The 20633-nt window shown below is 40.8% G+C and overlaps 1 protein-coding gene across 1 annotated transcript; it reads right to left on the reverse strand.

The window, feature by feature from the left end:
• Nucleotides 1-1381: 1381 nt before the first annotated feature.
• LOC117425668 (type 1 phosphatidylinositol 4,5-bisphosphate 4-phosphatase-like) lies at nt 1382-20413 on the reverse strand. The gene is made up of 7 exons (XM_034042806.3): nt 20106-20413; nt 5567-5730; nt 5056-5162; nt 4730-4841; nt 4557-4609; nt 4265-4355; nt 1382-3882 (listed from the first exon to the last, which is right to left on the reverse strand). Exons 1-7 carry the CDS (start codon nt 20227-20229, stop codon nt 3739-3741), a joined length of 795 nt encoding a protein of 264 aa, XP_033898697.1. The 5' UTR covers nt 20230-20413; the 3' UTR covers nt 1382-3738.
• Between the last annotated feature and the right edge of the window lie 220 nt (nt 20414-20633).

Here is a 20633-nt window from a genome sequence, read left to right on the forward strand (position 1 = left end):
GAGCTGTAAGGGTACCAACAAATTTGAGCATGTCTGTATATATATATATATATATATATATAAAACCAGGGTAAATATAACACACAGATATATTGACAGTAAGAGTCGAAATAGAGCAGAAATAGAATAAAAATCACAGGACTTTTACAGGAATGTTTACACAATGGAAATAAAACATTATTAAAATAAAACATTATCGTCACGTTTGGATTTAAGAGATGAATTCGTACAGCATTCCAGCAATTCACACATGCACGCAGACTTGTGTGTGCGGAGTGTGTGGATTGCTGTGGAGAATAAGCTAATTCTTAAAAATAAACAAAGACCAAAATGAATACATTTTCAAAGAGAGGAAGTGATTTCGGAGATCTCAGGATGCTGTGCACAGCTGCCACGTGTCCCTCTGACCCACCCTGAGCACCCAGCACCTGTACCACAGGGTCCACATCAACCAGCAGGGCCTCCAAGTCTGCCAAGATCCTGAAAGAATGTGCCCTGGGCCGGGACCCATCTAGCCCGTCCCACAATGCACGAGCCAGGGAGGAGAGCCCCTAGGGGAAACTCCCACACAGTCTAGACTGCAGCCCACCAGCCAACCACGTTACTGCCCTCGCCCAGCCAGCCAGCCCTGCCCTCACTGAGCTGGGGAGATCAAGCAGCTCCTAAACTCATCTGCACATGGCTGATGAGCTGAGAAACCCGGATGCACACTGGTAATGTACATCAAGCCTACTGGCGATTCAGCAAAACACTGAAAAAAACCCACGCACATATAAAGACATGAACGGCTTAAATTCACTTTGTTTCATTCTACATAAAAAGGTAACCTAGAAAAAATATGTATCTATATCTATATATATATCTATATATCTATATCTATATATATATATATATATATATCTATATATATATATATATATATATATATATATATATATCTATATCTATATATCTATATATATCTATATCTATATCTATATCTATATCTATATCTATATCTATATATCTATATCTATATCTATATCTATATCTATATCTATATCTATATCTATATCTATCTATCTATCTATCTATCTATCTATCTATCTATCTATCTATCTATCTATCTATCTATCTATCTATCTATCTATCTATCTATCTATCTATCTATCTATATATATATATATATATATATATATATATATATATATTTATATAAAAATGAGATCTCTTTCAATTAGTATCTGGAACATTCAGGGCCTGTATTCCTCAACTTTAGGGCTGAACAGCACAGACCCGGAATTTCTTATCAACATAAAACACATTATTGTTCTACAAGAGACATGGTGCCGTCACGTCAATCAATCAGGAATGGTAGAGACTGAGGCCCAGATTTATAAAAGGATTGCACAAAGGATGTTTTACGACTGTATAAAATGGCATTGAGGGTTCTCAATTTTTGGTTTGGATTTATAAAAGGCACGCAATGCATAAACACGCAATTAAGATGTAATTTCCGGGAGTGGTGTCTCTTTGCACTTTAGCCCTTGATACATATGTAATTGTGCATATGCATATGTAATTCTGGGGTTTCTGAGAGATTTTGCAAATGAGGTCTATCAAATATGTTCTTATGTTCTAATATTCCAACTAATTTATTAAAGCTGTCAGTAATTGCGGGCCTCATATTTTCGTGATTATTTTAAGAACTCTGAAAAGCAGACATAAAATTGCCACAATCAGACAGTGGCGACCCCTTACAACCGTAGATCCTGACGCCTGTACTGAGCCCAAACTCACCTACAGATGAAAACATCAACCAGACATACTTCAGGGGTGTGAATGAGCGCACATTCAGCAAGCTGCCTGGATCGCAGTGCTGGAGGTTTAGTTTTTATGAATTATAATTCACACAAGAGGGCAAACTGAAGTGTTTACCAGTGAATAGTACACATATTTGCCCCTTCCCGCTTCCCTTTCAAATACTTTTATAAATCATTATCACTCACATACAAACACCATTACTTTCTTGGAATATATATATATATGAATAAATAAAAGTAGGAAAGGCCAAAACAAATTAGTAATACTCTCCTATAATAAACTCCTAACACTAACGGCACCCTTACCCATGGAAACAGATCTCAACATTATAATTGTACAGGTCTGTGAGCCATCACATTTTGTAACATTTACAGATGAAAGATGTTTTTCAGGTGAAGAATGTGTTTTTGTGTTTCTCTGATTATCAAGTGTTCTGGGTAACAGCAAAGCTCAAACCTGAGCAAAAGTTTGACAAATTGCACTCTCAGGGAATTCTGTGTGCTAAGTGTGAGGTGGGCTATAGTGTCTGGGTGAGTTAGCTATTATTAAATATTTACCTGGTAAAGTGCAGATGGCCAGCCATAAACCTTGTGCCACGATAAGATCTGGCATAGCAAATATTTACAATGGGAATAAGTCTTTAACCAATCAAATGAATATGTGTACTTTTTTGTTTTCTTGTACTTTGTAACCTAATGCTGATTTGCTGTAGGGAGAGAACTGTATAAAGGGACAGGGAAGATGTATCTCACTAAGTATCCTTGAGAGGAGCTTCCAGTTCTGTGGTCGTTGTGACCAAAAGACAATAAACTTGTCAAACTGTTTAAGCTTGACCTCTATTGTATTGTTTCCGTGTTCTAAAAATATTTCTTACAGAATTGGCGTCACAAACAGGATTCCTGATTGCTCGCTCACCTGACTGCTGAGACAGGCTAGAGTATGCTGTGGCTTACATACTTACTGTGCTTAGGGTAAGGAAATGGAACACATTTTGTCTTATACGGTTTTATACGGCTTATAAGTGTTGCTTGCTGACTTAGATAAAAGCGGATCGACATATCCTGTAAGGGAAGTGTTTATATGTATGTATATGCATGTGTGCAGTGGACTCTGGGACTGTTCATGCACTTGATACAATGTAACTGAAAGTTTTGGTGGAAGATGCAGGTGTGCGTTCGGTGTTTGTAGCATGGATAGATTGGGCATGAGGAATTGTGGGGGCATGTTTGTCTGGGATAACTGCATTTTAATTTAAAGGGTGTGAAGAGGTTTGAACGTCGTGTTTTCAGATATTTCTTGGCAGTGTCCAGTGCCGATGGTCTTGAAGCTTTCATGCGGACAGTCTTGGGAGAGCGCTTGCATTTATTTTGCTCAAACCAGTTGCAGTGTATTGGGGGTATGAATGATCCTGGAGGCTGCTGTATATGTGTGTGTGTATATATATATATATATATATATATATATATATATATATATATTTATGTGCACTGCATTTTCTTTATTTATTTGTATATATTGTTGTTGTTTGTGCCATGTATGTGCTTTGACAACACTTATTTTTTCATGCTAATAAAGTCAATTTGAATTTAATGACAGAACAATTATTATTATTGAGATTGGCTAATTAACATCTCTCTCTCTCTCTCTCTTTTGCTCCATCCCTCCTCTCTCTCACTCACTCTGGATTTTTACTGTAAGGCACATTTGTAGCAATAGGCGGGTGTGTTGCCTTACTTTTGAATTCTCCTTTAACAAGAAACTTTTTATAATAATGTCTGTCTCTGTACCCCCCCCCCCCCCCCCGCTCCTCTAACTCTCACTCTCTCCAGTTTAATCAGTATAGTTATAAATCAGCTCCTCTCTCTCCTTTTCTCCCACCCCTCTCCCTTCCACCCCTCTCCTTCCTCTTCCTCCTCCTCTCCTCCCTCTTTCCCTCTATGTGTAGTTCTGTACAGGCTCGCTGATTTTAATGCAGGCCCAGTAAACCGCCCAACCCAGACAAACCACACACAGAACCAGAACCACAGCCCAGATGGCATAGATCGCTCCGTACTGTTCAGCCTCCTGCCAAGTGCCAGCCTGAGAGAGAGAGAGAGAGAGAGAGAGAATAATATTTGCAAATATTATTATTCAATTACATTCTCTTTTTACTCCTGCTTCATCAGATGAAGGCTGTGAGCTGAAACATATTAAAAGCTGAAAGATATTAAAAAGAAACCATGAAAAGTGTTTTTGAAAACAGAGTTTGAGTGAGTTGCTCTATTTGAGTGCGGACCTTTCTTGACCTGTTTGGTCTTAATTCCTTGATATTTTTTGGGAGGTGACGCACCAATTCATTTGAAAAAGACTGAACTTGAGTCTGATGGTACACACCATTTAAACACATTCTAGAATGAAAAGATTTTTGGGTGTGGCCATGTAGCTCCCCCTGCCCCCCCATCCCTCCCTTCCTCCATCTCACCATTAGTCCTCCAGCGATGACAGCAAAGAAGAGACCCAGCATGAAAAAGTAAACACAGCGTTGCCAGGGGTAACGCCGCCCAATAAAGGACCTGAGAGAAAGACAGGGAGAGGGCAAAAGAGACAGTTATACATGATAACATGATTGCATTATGATAAAATGTGAGGCTCAATTCTGGACTGTGTAAGTGGCAGGGTCAATGTGTGTGTGTGTGTGTGTGTGTGTGTGTGAGAGACAGACAGACAGACAGACAGACAGACAGACAGACAGACAGACAGACACACAGACTTACACTTTCCGACAGTGAGGGCATCTGGCGAGTTTCTTCTTTGTAAAGTCAGTCCACTGAGACAGAGAGAGAATTATTATCAATCTTATTGATTCTTATTCTGATTATTATTACAGTACTTGTGATTATTAATTAGGATGATGAATATGAAGATGAAGATGAATTGTGAATCGCACCAGGAATGTGTGAGCGCAGTGTCCACAGCTCACTCTGGCTCCACAAGGCTGCAGCTCTGGGCTGACAGGACCTGAATCTGACTCCACTGGACCCAAGTTTATAATTCTCTTACTGAGACAGATAGAGAGAAAAGGAGCGGCAGAGAGGGAGAGAGAGCAGAAGAGAGACATAATTACATATGTGTGTGTTTGTGTGTGGGCCTGAATCTCCCTTTCTCCCCTCCCCTCTCCCCTCCCCTCCCCTCCCCTCCCCTCCCCCCTCCTCCTCCTTCTCCTCTCCCCTATCCCCCCTCCTCTTTCTCCCCCATCCCCCCTCCTTCTCTCACCAGTAAGGACGGGGACAGGCCATTCTCTGTGAAGTTGCTTTGCAGATCAAGAGACAGTTACAAGGACAGCGCACATACTTCTTACCAGGAGGAGGGTTCTTAATGGGCTGAGAGAGAGGGGGGGAAGGGAGGGGGGAGAATGAGGTATGGGAGAAAGAGAGACGGGGAGAGAGAGAGAGGGAGGGGTTGAAAGGGGGAGAGAGAGAGAAAGAAGGGAGGTTAACACAGATACACTGACTACTTTTCAGTACAGTAATAATTATAATAATTATTATTATTATTATTTATTTCTTAGCAGACGCCCTTATCCAGGGCGACTTACAATCGTAAGCAAAAACATTTCAAGCGTTACAATACAAGTAATACAATAAGAGCAAGAAATACAATAACACAGAAATACAATAATACAGACCTAGCTTCACACACTCATGCACACGTACACGCATACATACTTAGACACATGTTGAGACACGCACACGCACACAGATGCAAAAACACACACTCTCCTCACCGTTGCCTCGTTGCAGACCCCACACTTAACAAGGTGCTGGTGGCTGTCTGCCTTCACACTAATGAGGGACTGACATACACGACAGTTGATCTTGGAAGTGCTGCCCGACATCATTAGGGAGTAAGGAGGAAGGTCTTCCTCGATCGGGAGAACTGAGGGGAGGTCTGGAGAGAAGGGGAGGGAGACGGACAGAGAGAGGTTAATAGAGAGACAGAGGGAATGAGAAAGAGAGAGGGAACGAGAAAGACAGGTTAATAGAGTGTGCGATAGAAAGAGAGGGAGGGTGAGGGGGGAGAGAGAGAGAGAGAGGGGTAAACCAAACAATTCTGCACAGACCAGATTGGCTGTGTGGTCACTGTGAGACAGAAGAACTGGAAACAGAGATGCACTTTCTCCTAAATTGCCATATACTCCCAACCCAAGATCATTTACTTGAAAAAATGTAAATTTTCCTCCCCCATTTCCCAAAAAGCCAGAAAAAATGGCAGTCCTCCTGGGAGAGGGACACACAGCCCCACTGGCTGCCCAGTGTGTGTGTGCCTGTCATGCAAAACTGAAAGATCATAATTGGATAAGTCTTCACCCCCCTGAGTTAATACTTGGTGGAGGCACCTTTGGCAGCAATTACAGCTGTGAGTCTGTTGGGATAGGTCTCTGCCAACTTTGCACACCTAGATTTGGCAATATTTGACCATTCTTCTTTACAAAACTGTTCAAGCTCTGTCAAGTTCCTTGGGGAGCGTTGATAGACAGCAATCTTCAAATCATGCCACAAATTTGCGATTGGATTTAGGTCGGGACTCTGACTGAGCCACTCAAGGACATTTACTTTGTTGTTCCTTAGCCACTCCAGTGTAGCTTTGGCTGTGTGCTTTGGGTTGTTGTCATGCTGAAAGGTGAACTTCTGTCCCAATTTCAGCTTTCTTGGAGAGGGCAGCAGGTTTTCCTCAATGACTTCTTTGTACTTTGCTCCATTAATTTTCCCTTCTATCCTGACAAGTGCCCCGGTCCCTGCTGATGAGAAACATCCCTGTAACATGATGCTGCCACCACCATTCTTCACAGTAGGCATGGTGTTCTTTGGGTGATGCGCTATGCTGGGTTTGCGCCAAACATGACACTTTGTATTTAGGCCAAAAAGTTCCATTTTAGTTTCGTCATACCACAAAACTTTTTGCCACATGGCTACAGAATCTCCCAAGTGTTTTTTTTGCATACTTCAAACGGGATTCAAGGTGGGCTTTCTTGAGTAATGGCTTCCTTCTTGCCACCCTACCATACAGGCCAGATTTGTGGAGTGCTTGGGATATTGTTGTCACATGCACACTTTGACCAGTCTTGGCCATAAAAGCCTGTAGCTCTTGCAAAGTTGCCATTGGCCTCTTGGTAGCCTCTCTGATTAGTCTCCTTCTTGCTCGGTCATCCAGTTTGGAGGGACGGCCTGATCTAGGCAGGGTCTTGGTGGTGCCATACACCTTCCACTTCTTAATAAACGTCTTGACCGTGCTCCAAGGGATATTCAAGGCCTTTGATATTTTTTTATACCCATCCCCTGATCTGTACCTTTCAACAACTTTGTCCCGGAGTTCTTTTGAAAGCGCCTTGGTGCTCATGGTTGAGTCTTTGCTTTGAAATGCACTACCCAGCAGAGGGAACCTACAGGAACTGCTGAATTTATCTTGAAATCATGTGAATCACTACAATTTAACAAAGGTGGAGGCCATTTAACTTGGTGTGTGATTTTGAAGGCGAATGGTTACACCTGAGCTAATTTAGGATTGCTATTACAAGGGGGGTGGACACTTATCCAACCAAGCTATTTGAGTTTTTATTTTTAATTAATTTTCTACAAATTTCTAGAATATTTTTTTCACTTGGAAGTTGTGGGGTAGGATGTGTAGATAAATGAAAAAAAAACTATTTTAATGCATTTTAATTCCAGGCTATAAGGCAACAAAAGGTGAACATTTTGAAAGGGGGTGTAGACTTTCTATAGGCACTGTATATATATATATATATATAATTATTATTATTTAGCAGACGCCTTTATCCAAGGCGACTTACAGAGACTAGGATGTGTGAACTCTGCATCAGCTGCAGAGTCACTTACAACTATGTCTCACCCGAAAGACGGAGCACAAGGAGGTGAAGTGACTTGCTCAGGGTCACACAATGAGTCAGTGGCTGAGGTGGGATTTGAACCGGGGACCTCCTGGTTACAAGCCCCTTTCTTTAACCACTGGACCACACAGCCTCCTTGGGTCATTCCTTGTCAATTCAACCAGCCAATGTCACCATACGTTACACATTTGGTTAAAAATCGGCAAAAAGTTAGTAAAAGTGTTTGTTAGAAACTTTGTGAAATTTGAGCGGTCAACTCTTTATAGTTCCTGAGATTTTCGTGTTGATACCTAGGGGGTACCACCCTGCCAATGTTCTGTGAAAACACACACACACTGCTTTTAAAGGCTAATAATGTTTGAAATAAACATGTTAGATACCCAAATTCACCCCCATATAGATTTTTGGTCAAAAATAAAATAAATAAGATCTGTTCCTCTCCTGCCCCCAGAGCAGGTCTGTTCCCTCATTCCCCCAGAGCAGGCCTGTTCCCTCATTCCCCAAGGGCAGGCCTGTGCCCTCATTCCCCAAGGGCAGGCCTGTGCCCTCATTCCCCAAGGGCAGGCCTGTGCCCTCATTGCCCAAGGGCAGGCCTGTGCCCCTGCCCCCAGAGCAGGTCTGTATCCTTTTTGCCCTAAAAGCAGACAGGTCTGAGCCCCTCCTGTCGAAAGAACAAGTTTGCCCTTGCATCAATGGCAGATATTCTCTCATCTCTGCCCCTAACCCAGTCTTATTTCCTTTTACCATGATGTCTAGAAACCAAAAGATTGTTAGGTTAACATAATGAACAACATTAATATAACCTGGCCTAGAATAACAGAATATTACCCATTTAAACAAAGTATAAATTTCAATGTGAAAAAGGCAGACATGCCCTAGCGAGGGGCATGGGGCTCTGTTAGGGGCAGATATGAGACACAGATCTGCTCTCGGGGCAGGGGCACAGGACTGCTCTCGGGGCAGGGGTACAGGCCTTCTCTCGGGACAGGAGTGACAGTCCTGCTCTCAGGACAGGAGGGAAACAGATCTGCTTGTCCTTTGGGGAAGAATTACACTGACAAGCCTCATTCTGTATCAGCAACATTAAATAGCTTACTATGCATGATTAAAAAGCATGTCTGGGGCTTCCGAGTGGCGCATCCAGTAAAGGCGCTCCACGTGGAGTGCAGGATGCGCTCTATAGTCTGGACGTCATGAGTTCGAGTCCAGGCTATTCCTTTGCCGACCAAGGATGGAAGCTTCCAGGGGGGCGGCGCTCAATTGGCCGAGCGCTGCCCGGGGGGAGGGAGGGCTAGGTCGGCCAGGGTGTCCTCGGCTCACCACGCACCAGCGACCCCTGTAGTTTGGCCGGGCACCTGCGGGCTTGCCTGTAAGCTGCCCGAGAGCTGCGTTGTCCTCCGACGTTGTAGCTCTTGGGTGGCTGCATGGTGAGTCCACAGTGTGAAAAAAAGCGGTCGGCTGACGGCACACGCTTCGGAGGACAGCGTGTGTTCGGCTTCGCCCTCCCGAGTCAGCATAGGAGTGGTAGCGGTGAGCTGAGCATAATAAAATAATTGGCGATTCCAAATTGGGAGAAAATAATAAAAATAATTGGCAACAACTAAATTTAAATAAATAAAAAAAAAAGTATGTCTAAAACCATCTTGACAAAAAAGAACCACTAGCAGCATTGTTTTTCATGCATTTAAAAATGAACTGTTTTAGTGCTCCAATATTTTCCCTTGTCATTGCACCTGATAAATCCCATGTTTCATAATGGAATTCTTGACAACTCCTATAATCGAATTATGTAAATATATTCTGCTACGTATATTTTTTAGACGATACAGGTCATGTTCTATCTAAGCCTTTTAGTCCCGCCTTTGGCAAAAATCAAGTAACCAATCCGACGCGACACATTAGTTCTGCCCCCAGGGCTGATCTGCCCTCAGAGCAAAGTTCATTTCCAAAAACTCAACTGAGCTGCTTGAACGGACAAACTGCACGTGCACGTCACAACAGAACACCCAGCGTGGGCATGAACATGAGCACAGCGTCATCGGTGAAGAAATAAAACAAACTGGCATTTAAATGAAATTATTATTATCCTTTCGACAAATATTACCTACAAAATCCCTCATATATAACAACATGTACCAGAAGCTCTCTGCGTACAACAATAAATATATCAATATAGACCTGCTGAATAACCTAGCTATATGAATAATCAATTAAAATAAACCCCCAATTTTAACGTTAGCTGTCTTTTAACACACTATTATGTTTCACTTTTTGTACCACGCACCCAAGCGAGGCAGTCAGCTACTGTAGCCTCCTCTCGAACCATGCACAGCTTCACTGCTTTCAAAACGTAGCTACTGCTGTTGCATAGTATTTAAATGCGAACCCCGAAAACGTTCCGTTAGCATGCCTCCTTCTTCTTCTTCTTATTACTAATAAACAGCGAAGTGCAATAGATTATACAGAACAACCCATCCAATACTGTAATAAACTGTAGTACAGCATTATAAACTCTGGTACGGTATAAGGTTACTACACTAGATTCTGGTATCAGTTTACAACACTAACCCCGATGCTATACCTCCTACAAAAAGAAGGGAGGTCATGATTGTTGGGGACTCCATACTGAGAAACACAGCAAGTTCAGTTTGCAGTTTGGACCCCCTTACTACAACAGTGTGCTGCCTTCCAGGAGCCTCAGTCAAGCACATCACTGATAATGTGGACAGGCTCCTAGAACGAACAGGAGATGACCCGGTAGTAGTCGTCCACATTGGTACAAACAACATTGGAAGAGACAGGCCAAGATCCCTGCAAAACAAATTCAGAGAGCTAGGAAGGAAATTAAAAGACAAGACCAAAACTGTGGTATTTTCTGGGATACTGCCGGCGCCTTGCAAAGGACCATATGGGCAGCTGGAAATACAAAATCAAAATGCATGGGTGAAATCGTGGTGCACACAGGAAGGCTTCACCTTTCTTGAACATTGGAGCACTTTCTACAACAAGGACTAGCTATACAGGTGGGACGGACTGCACTTAAACAGAAAGGGAACCAATCTACTCGGAGAAAGGATCCTTCAGGCGGTACAGAAGCATTTAAACTAGAAAGGAAAGGGGGAGAAAACAAAAAAACAGAAGGGTGACTACATCAAAACAAGGGCAACAACTCAGGTAAGACCACTATCTTAATGCTAGAAGTCCGAGAAACAAAATGTTAGAACTTGAAGCTACTGCACTAACAAATAACTACGATGTGATAGGTGTTACAGAAACTTGGTTGTCTGAGAGTGATGGAGACAAATATAATATTAGTGGGTACACACTGTATAGGAAAGACAGGCAGGACAGAAGAGGCGGAGGGGTAGCGCTATATATAAGAAATAGCCTTGAAGCCCAGGTGTTAAATCAGGACAAAGAAAACAATGCAGAATCAATATGGGTCAGAATAATGGACACAAATTCAAAGGGCATAATAATAGGAGCATTTTTATTATTATTATTTATTTCTTAGCAGACGCCCTTATCCAGGGCGACTTACAATTGCTACAGACCGCCAAATTCAGACGCTGAGCAAAATAATCTGTTGTACAATGACATTCGAAATGCGTGTAGAAAAGGAGAAGCCATACTAATGGGGGATTTCAACTTCCCCTGTATAAAATGGGAAAACTCAATGGGGGGCACGACGGATGAAATTGCAATGGTGGAAATGACAAATGACTGCTTCCTAACGGAATTTGTCAAGGCACCGACTAGAGGGGAGGCATGCCTTAATTTAGTCTTTTCAAATAATGAAGACAGAATAACTAAAACAGAGGTCAGAGAGCCATTGGCAAACTCAGACCACAACATGGTCTCATTTGAAATATTTTTTAAAACCCGAAAAGTAATGACTAAAGCTAAGGTTTACAATTTTAGAAAAGCAAACTACGAAGGTATGAAACAGAGACTAACAGAAGTAGATTGGAGTAAAATAGAGAAAACATCCACAGAAAAAGGGTGGCTGTTTTTTAAAAATGTAGTACTAGAGGCACAAAACAATTACATCCCAAAAGCAGACAAATCTAAATCTAAAACAAAATGGCCAAAATGGTTTAATAGATCAATTAAAAAAAATATTCAGCGAAAAAAGGCACTTTACAGAGCTTTTAAAAGGGACCAAAAACAAAGCACACAGAAAGAGTACTTGGAACTGCAAACACAAGTCAAAAAGGAAGTTAGAAAGGCCAAGAGAGAGATAGAAATCAATATTGCTAAGGGGGCTAAAACCAATTCCAAAATGTTTTTCCAATATTATAACAGCAAGAGAACATTCAAAGAGGAGGTTAAATGTCTAAAAATAGCAAATATATTAAATGATTACTTTTCACAGGTTTTTACAAAGGAGGACACGGACAACATGCCCCACATGTTGACCTGTTCCTATCCAATTTTAAATAACTTTAGCATAACAGAGGCAGAAGTGTTAAAGGGACTAGGAGCTCTTAAAATAAACAAATCCCCTGGGCCGGATGAGATCCTCCCAATAGTACTCAAAGAAATGAAAGAAGTTATTTACAAACCGCTAACCAAGATCATGCAACAGTCTGGAAAAATAGCAAACGTAATACCGATCCACAAAAAAGGAGACAAAACCGAATCAGGTAACTACAGACCAATAAGCCTGACTTCTATTATATGTAAACTTATGGAAACTATAATAAGATCCAAAATGGAAAATTACCTATATGGTAACAATATCCTGGGAGACAGTCAGCATTGTGTTAGGAAAGGGAGATCGTGTCTAACTAACCTACTTGACTTTTTTGAGGATGCAACATTGAAAATGGATAACTGCAAAGCATACGACATGGTTTATTTAGATTTCCAGAAAGCTTTTGACAAAGTCCCGCATAAAAGATTAATTCTCAAACTGAACACAGTAGGGATTCAAGGAAATGCATGCACATGGATTAGGGAGTGGTTAACAGGTAGAAAACAGAAAGTACTGATTAGAGGAGAAACCTCGAAATGGAGTGAGGTAACCAGTGGTGTACCACAGGGATCAGTATTAGGTCCTCTGCTATTCCTAATCTACATTAATGAGTTAGACTCTGATATAGTAAGCAAACTCGTTAAATTTGCAGACGACACAAAAATAGGAGGAGTGGCAAACACTGTTGAAGCAGCAAAGGTCATTCAAAATGATCTAGACAGCATTCAAAATTGGGCAGACACATGGCAAATTAAATTTAATAGAGAAAAGTGTAAAGTATTGCATGCGGGCAATAAAAATGTGCATTATAAATATCATATGGGAGATAGTGATATTGAAGAAGGGATCTATGAAAAAGACCTAGGAGTTTATGTTGACTCAGAAATGTCTTCATCTAGACAATGTGGGGAAGCTATAAAAAAGGCCAACAAGATGCTCAGATATATTGTGAGAAGTGTTGAATTTAAATCAAGGGAAGTAATGTTAAAACTTTACAATGCATTAGTAAGACCTCACCTAGAATATTGTGTTCAGTTCTGGTCACCTCGTTACAAAAAGGATATTGCTGCTCTAGAAAGAGTGCAAAGAAGAGCGACCAGAATTATCCCGGGTTTAAAAGGCATGTCGTATGCAGACAGGCTAAAAGAATTGAATCTATTCAGTCTTGAACAAAGAAGACTACGCGGCGATCTGATTCAAACATTCAAAATCCTAAAAGGTATAGACAATGTCAACCCGGGGGACTTCTTTGACTTGAAAAAAGAAACAAGGACCAGGGGTCACAAATGGAGATTAGATAAAGGGGCATTCAGAACAGAAAATAGGAGGCACTTTTTTACACAGAGAATTGTGAGGGTCTGGAACCAACTCCCCAGTAATGTTGTTGAAGCTGACACCCTGGGATCCTTCAAGAAGCTGCTTGATGAGATTCTGGGATCAATAAGCTACTAACAACCAAACGAGCAAGATGGGCTGAATGGCCTCCTCTCGTTTGTAAACTTTCTTATGTTCTTCTTATGTTCTTAATACACCCTGATAAACTGGTACACTGATATCAATATGAATTACTTGTATATTTGTAATACATTTTGATAATGTATTGCAAGAAGTATTTTTTTTCTCGGTCAGGGGCAGCGGCTGTGTAAATGTTTCTGGAAACATTCGTCACAACACTGTACTTGGACTCATTACAATGTCCTGCTTTGGGTGAGTAAAAATGTCTGTGTGTGTGTGTCAATGTGTGTGTGTGTCACTATGTCATTGTGTGTGTGACAGTGTGTCACTATGTGTGTGTGTCAGTTTGCATGTGTCAGTGTGTCACTATGTGTGTGTGTCAGTTTGCGTGCATCAGTGCATGAGTGTATCTGTGTGCAGGGTTAGAAACTAACAATACTGTGCTGCTAGTCCAAAGGACCAGTACCTTTTAAACTTTTAAACCAGTAAACTTGGTAGGCCTGGTGTAAACTTACTAGTCCTTATGTGAAGTGCCGAACAACAGTTGGGGTCTGTGGCAATGTGCTCCGCCCCTGTGTGCATTTCTGTGTTGTATGTTGCGTGTGGTGTGTTAATGTTGGTGTATAGGCATTGGTACACGGGATATAAACGGGTCTGTGTTTCACGTGTGATTTAAAATGTATAGTTGTATTTATGCACGTTTTACTCACTCGGGGTTGGGTGTTCGGTGAGTAGTGAACGAGAGAGAGAGGAGAAATAAAGTTAAAGATAAATATTTATAACAATTGCTATCGCGTGCTGGTAGGACCAGCACGATACTTGTTTGTTTATTTACTCACCGTGTTTGTGTGTCTGTCCGTCCACCGTTTGTTTAAGTGTTAGTCCATTTTGTTTGTCGATTTATTTTGGAGCAAGTGCCGTGTCCTGTCTTCTGTTTGTTTAAACCTTTTATTTATAATAAACCGCGCAACAGCGCTTTCATCATTTCACCTCATTTCTCTGTGTATTCATTTCCTGGTTCTGACGGCACCACTCAGCTAGCCGTGTGACAGGGTCCCAAAAACAGGCTTAGATTTTATTTTGCTAAAAAACAAAACACCGTTATAAATTTAGACTAACATTTTTTTTTTAACAAAGCACCTTCGTAAACATTCATACAGATCGATCAGTCACCTATTTGCACCTCGTTTCTTGTGTGCTGAGAAACTGACACTGACAGCACCAGACGGGATGACAGAGGAAAACATTCTCTCAGCTGTGTCACCCTGCCGACCATGAAGCTCTGCCTGAAACTGACAGCGTTGACACAATGTTTATCTGATTGTACATTACGTGTTGCTATTTACAAAAATGCTGGCTGGCTATGAATTACTATCTATAATGCACGTACACATGCGGTCTTCACTAAAGTCCCAATTTAAAGACAGTACGTTTCACTGTAGCCCTCGGGATGAAATTGTTAGGTGGCTATTTAATTATTATTATTTTATTAATTAGCAGTGGGAGAAAACCGCTTCAGCAAGTACAGTAGAATCTGCCAGAACTGACGGACGCTGAATCTACTACAGATACTAATGAGAGCATAACAAAAACAAAAGAAAAACGAGGGAAACGCAGAACATTTCAAGAAAGCTGGGAGACTTTGTATAAATTGATTTTATATTTTTAAATGCTGCAGTAACAGTTCTGCTTTTGAAGCATCCACTATAATTTGACAGAACAGGTGATTTATTTGCACTGTGCAGAACCTTATTTTCCCCCGTTGGTGCTTGAGCCCCGGAGAGCTCACAGAATAACCACCTGCACCTATTGTTAGCGATTAAAGCCTGCGTTTAGAACGAACTGATTACCGCTCAGCAGTACTATATTGGTATAAGAAAAGTGTGTTTTAAAAAAGTAATTTCAGCTTCCAATCACTTAAAATATGCTGACGATAATGTAAACAACACCAAGCTACAGACAGCGAGTCCCAAGCTTTAAACGTGTTACTGTTTATAAATAAGAACTTAACTTTATTATGAATATACTGTGTTATTATGTTTTAACCAACATAATATGATAATGTTCTGTGACAGGGTGACTAAACGGTGACGTCACGGCAGAAGCAGGAACGCAAAAATACTGACACCGGGCACTGCAGTTCAAAAGAAAGAAATCGGCTGGCCGCCTTTTTTATTAAATAACAAAAATAAATAAAAAGGTTGAACAAAATAAAATCACCAACACAAAATATATAAACAAAGGTCAGGCTGGGCAAATAGCTGTCACTGATCCTTTTACTTTCGTTTTAGTTTCATTTTTGTTTTCACTCTTGCTCTCCTCGCTCTCTCTCATACACTCCTCTAAAACACCCACCCCGAGATGGAGAGCTGCAGGCTTTTTATATTCAGGTGACCATCTCCCGATTAGCAACAAAATTAATGTAAAAAACAAAACAATGTACAGGGCACCTCGCCCTGTTACATGTTCCCTATGGTATTTGTTTGTTTATTTGTTTTAAAAGGTTTAGTAAAACATGGCCTATTGTTTGACCTTGTTAGTACAACCGGCCCGCTTTGCTAATGACACCAGTCAGGGTCGTAACCCAGTATAAATCTCCACATTACTGTAAAATGACTTTACACTTACTTCAAAAGATGCAACGTGTTTCAGTAAATTCAAACGATAAACTTTGCATCCCGCGCAGAGGGAGAACACAAATGTAAAACATCATTAAGTGGGGTTGGCATTGCAGGGGAGATGAAGGGAGGTTTCAGTTCCGAGTGACTGTTTTCTAAGCATTACTTGTGAATTTTTATTCACCACTGCTACACCCCTTTAGAAAATTGACTTTCCTGCATGTTTTTTTTTTTTTTTTTAATGTAAGATTGAACGTGAGAGTATATGTGTACATTTGTTTTAAGTACTCGCCCAGAGGACTACTGAGACACAGACATCAACTAGTCCTCATCAGATTTAATTTAAAGCGGAAGTTTCTAACCCTGTGTGTGTGTTACTGTGTCAGTGTGTGTGTGTGTATTAGTTAGTGTGTGTGTTTCAGTGTATGTGTTTGTGTGTCAGTGTGTACCTATCTAAGACTGTACAGTACACAAATGGATATATTTGACTGTATACTACAGATCCTATAATACGTGTGTACCGCTACAAGCTACAAGGCTCGAGAGACCCTGTAGAACTGAGTTCAGCAGTTTATGATGGTACATGAACTTGTTAAGTACGTGTCTGCCTGTGCGTCTGTCTTACTGTTAGCAAGACTAGGCCTATACATGAATTACTGTACATTACAGCGCAGGCTGTCTTAACATTATACTAAGTACTGTACTTGCACTGTACTTTACTGTCCTGTGCTACACTCTAGTACACAACAAATTTATTTTGACATTGAATGAGCGCTATTTGTGTTTTTGAATTATACTGTACAATACAATACTGTACTGTAGGCCAGGGGTTCCCAAACTGTGGGCCGTGACTCATCCCTGGGTGGGCCGCGGAAGCAGTGATTATTATTATTTTATATATTAACTTAAAGTCGTGTAAGATGTGATGTTGCAATAATGTGAGCAACATAGCTTAATATAAGACAACATGTGGATGCGACAGCGTGGGAGAAGTACAAGTGGACAAGTACAACGCAGTTAGAAGCAGTTTGAAAGCAGGTTGACAGCTGCAGAAACTAAACTAAACTTCCAAAAAAAAAAATTAACATGGTCTTCAAGCCAGTAATCTGTGACAACTGCATGATGTGGGAAATCCGAGAAAACCCAACAGAGCTCAACCAAGTGTGTGTAAAGTTCTGCACGATCCAGGACTTGCTTAAACGAGTAAGTGTGTTAGAAATGGAGCTGCAGAAAATAAGACAGCAACAGGAGCTTGAGGTGGCATACCCACAATTCATGGAAGTCTGCACCCCTAGCAGACTGAAAGCCACCAGGGAGATGGAAAAGGGTCGAAACAGCTGGGTTCAGATAGGCAGAAGCAGGGGAAAAAAAGAAACTTCGTCAAACACGACCACCAGAAATCCAAACATCCAACAAATTTGAACCAATTTAGATGACCAAAACTAACATCAAGAAAATGAAAGGAACAACATCCAGGACCCTATAAACAGTGCTGGCCAGGCAGCAAAAAGAAGGGAGGTCATGATTGTTGGGGACTCATTGAGAAACACAGCAAGTTCAGTTTCCAGTCTGGACCCCCTTACAACAACAGTGTGCTGCCTTCCAGGAGCCTCTGTCATGCACATCACTGAGAACATGGACAGGCTCCTAGAACGAACAGGAGATGACCTGGTGGTAGTTGACCACATCGATACAATCAACATTGGAATAACAGACCAAGATCCCTGCAAAACAAATTCAGAGAGCTAGGAAGGAAATTAAAAGACAAGACCAAAATTGTGGTATTTTCTTGGATACTGCCAGCACCTTGCAAAGGACCATATGGACAGCTGGAAATACAAAATCAAAATGCATGGCTAAAATCGTGGTGCACACAGAAAGGCTTCACCTTTCTTGAACATTGGAGCACATTCTACAACAAGGACTATCTATATAGGTGGGATGGACTGCACTTAAACAGAAAGGGAACCAATCTACTTGGAGAAAGGATCCTTGAGGAGGTCCAGCAGCATTTAAACTAGAAAGGACGGGGGGAGAAAACAAAAAAACAGAAGGTCAGAGAGCCATTGGCAAACTCAGACCACAACATGGTCTCATTTGAAGTGTTTTTTAAAACCCCAAAAGTAATGACTAAAGATAAGGTTTACAATTTTAGAAAAGCAAACTATGAAGGCATGAAACAGAGACTAACAGAAGTAGATTGGAGTAAAATAGAGAAAACATCCACAGAAAAAGGGTGGCTGTTTTTTTAAAAATGTAGTACTACAGGTGCAAAACAATTACATCCCAAAAGTAGACAAATCTAAATCTAAAACAAAACGGCCAAAAATGTGCACTATAAATATCATATGGGAGTTTATGTTGACTCAGAAATGTCTTCATCTAGACAATGTGGGGAAGCTATAAAAAAAGGTCAACAAGATGCTTGGATATGTTGCGAGAAGTGTTGAATTTAAATCAAGGGAAGTAATGTTAAAACTTTACAATGCATTAGTAAGACCTCATCTAGAATATTATGTTCAGCTCTGGTCACCTCATTACAAAAAGGATATTGCTGCACTAGAAAGAGTGCAAAGAAGAGCAACCAGAATTATCCTGGGTTTAAAAGGAATGTCGTATGCAGACAGGCTAAAAGAATTGAATCTATTCAGTCTTGAACAAAGAAGACTACACGGTGATCTGATTCAAGCATTCAAAATCCTAAAAGGTACTGACAATGTCAACCCAGGGGGCTTTTTTTTTACCTAAAAAACGACCTAATTTGCATCTGCGCTGTACAGAGTGGTAGAAAAAAAGTAGCAATACAAGGCTCTCTTTTCCCTTTGTAGGTATTAGTTTATATTTAAAAAAAAAAAAAAAAAAAAACGTTTATTCATAACATGCAAGGTTATGGGTGCATCAGACAAACCAGAGGAAATACAAAAACAAAGCAGTTATGAATAACACTTTGAATTATAAATGGATCGATGTTTTGGAATTATTTTTTTCTTCACAACGTATATATACATTTTTACAAGTATTTGCAATTACAGCATCTGAGAAGGAAAATACGTATTTGATGTAGGACAGTTTTTAAGCAGCAAGTAAAATTAACATTTTAAAAACAAGATTCATACACACTCATAAGAATTTTATATAAATTAATGCTAGACTCGCATCAAGCTTGGGTTGAGTTTCTGTGTAACTATGCACTTTAATTCTAATAAAATGAAAGCCGTGTGTGTGTAGTTTGCGAGGCACAGCTACAGTAGCTGCTTTAAAACAGCGTTTTTTACGAGGCTTTGGCAATTAGGGCGCATACTCGAGTTCTGTGGAAACGAGGTATTGTTTTACTCAGAAGGAATTACTGTTCAGATATTTATGAATGGGGAAAATAAGAAACGTTTCCTTCTTTTTTTTGTTTGATGACGATGAAAATAGCTGCATTTCTAATGATGTTTAGTTGGACAGGTTCCTAATGTAACAACATAATAATAATAATCTAAAAATAAAGGTTTGGTTTTGGAATTCATTTTATTACTAAAACAAAAAAAAAAAAAAAAAAAAAAAAAAATCCCACTACATATTCATTGTTATTTTCTAAGTATTTAGAAAATGTGAAATATTTTCAAATAAAATAAGAATTTACATTACGTTTATTGACAGTATTGACAGCTATTGATGTGCCGCAGTACCTAATACAACTGATCAGGTGGGCCTGGCCCCAGTGAAAAAGTTTGGGAACCCCTGCTGTAAGCTGCTGTGCTGTAACCATTACCCTAGTTTTATCGTGGTTAGTTAACAACCCAGCATCAGCTACACGGTACCAATATAATATTTAGGCGCTATATAAATGCATGACACAACAACTATTATTATTATCACTCACTCTGCGGCTGGCAGGGCAGCCCGTACGCCGCCGCCGCTGGCCCGGGCAACACTGCGCCGCTTCCGCCGATAGCTAAGTCGCTTGGTTCGTAGGAGAGGAGCGGGGATTTCTCGCCGTCCGCCATGCCTGACACCGGGACCCGCCGCCGCGGCAATAATAATAAAATAAACAATAAAAATGATAGTGTTACAAGCGGCGGATCAGGAGACCGCAGGAGCAACCAGGAAACAACAAGCTAGCCTTGTCATGTGATTGTATGTGTCTGTCTGGGAGAGCTGGAGGCGTTCACGGCGATCATTCTGCGCAGATCCTGAACTTTGGGTGCGTTCTTATAGCGCAGATTTCCTCAGTTCTGCACTGATATGCGCAGTTCACATAATAGTCCACAATGTGTACAATTGGGCAGATCTGTGCAGAACGCACTCATTCTTACAAGAATATTGGCTAAACAAGGCAGAATCCGCGCAGAATGATCTCTGAACACAGGGAACGCCAACAGTGTACTTGCAAGACGGACGACACACGCCT

Source organism: Acipenser ruthenus, unplaced genomic scaffold (genome assembly GCF_902713425.1).
Source record: "Acipenser ruthenus unplaced genomic scaffold, fAciRut3.2 maternal haplotype, whole genome shotgun sequence".
Classification (NCBI taxonomy): Eukaryota; Metazoa; Chordata; class Actinopteri; order Acipenseriformes; family Acipenseridae; genus Acipenser; species Acipenser ruthenus.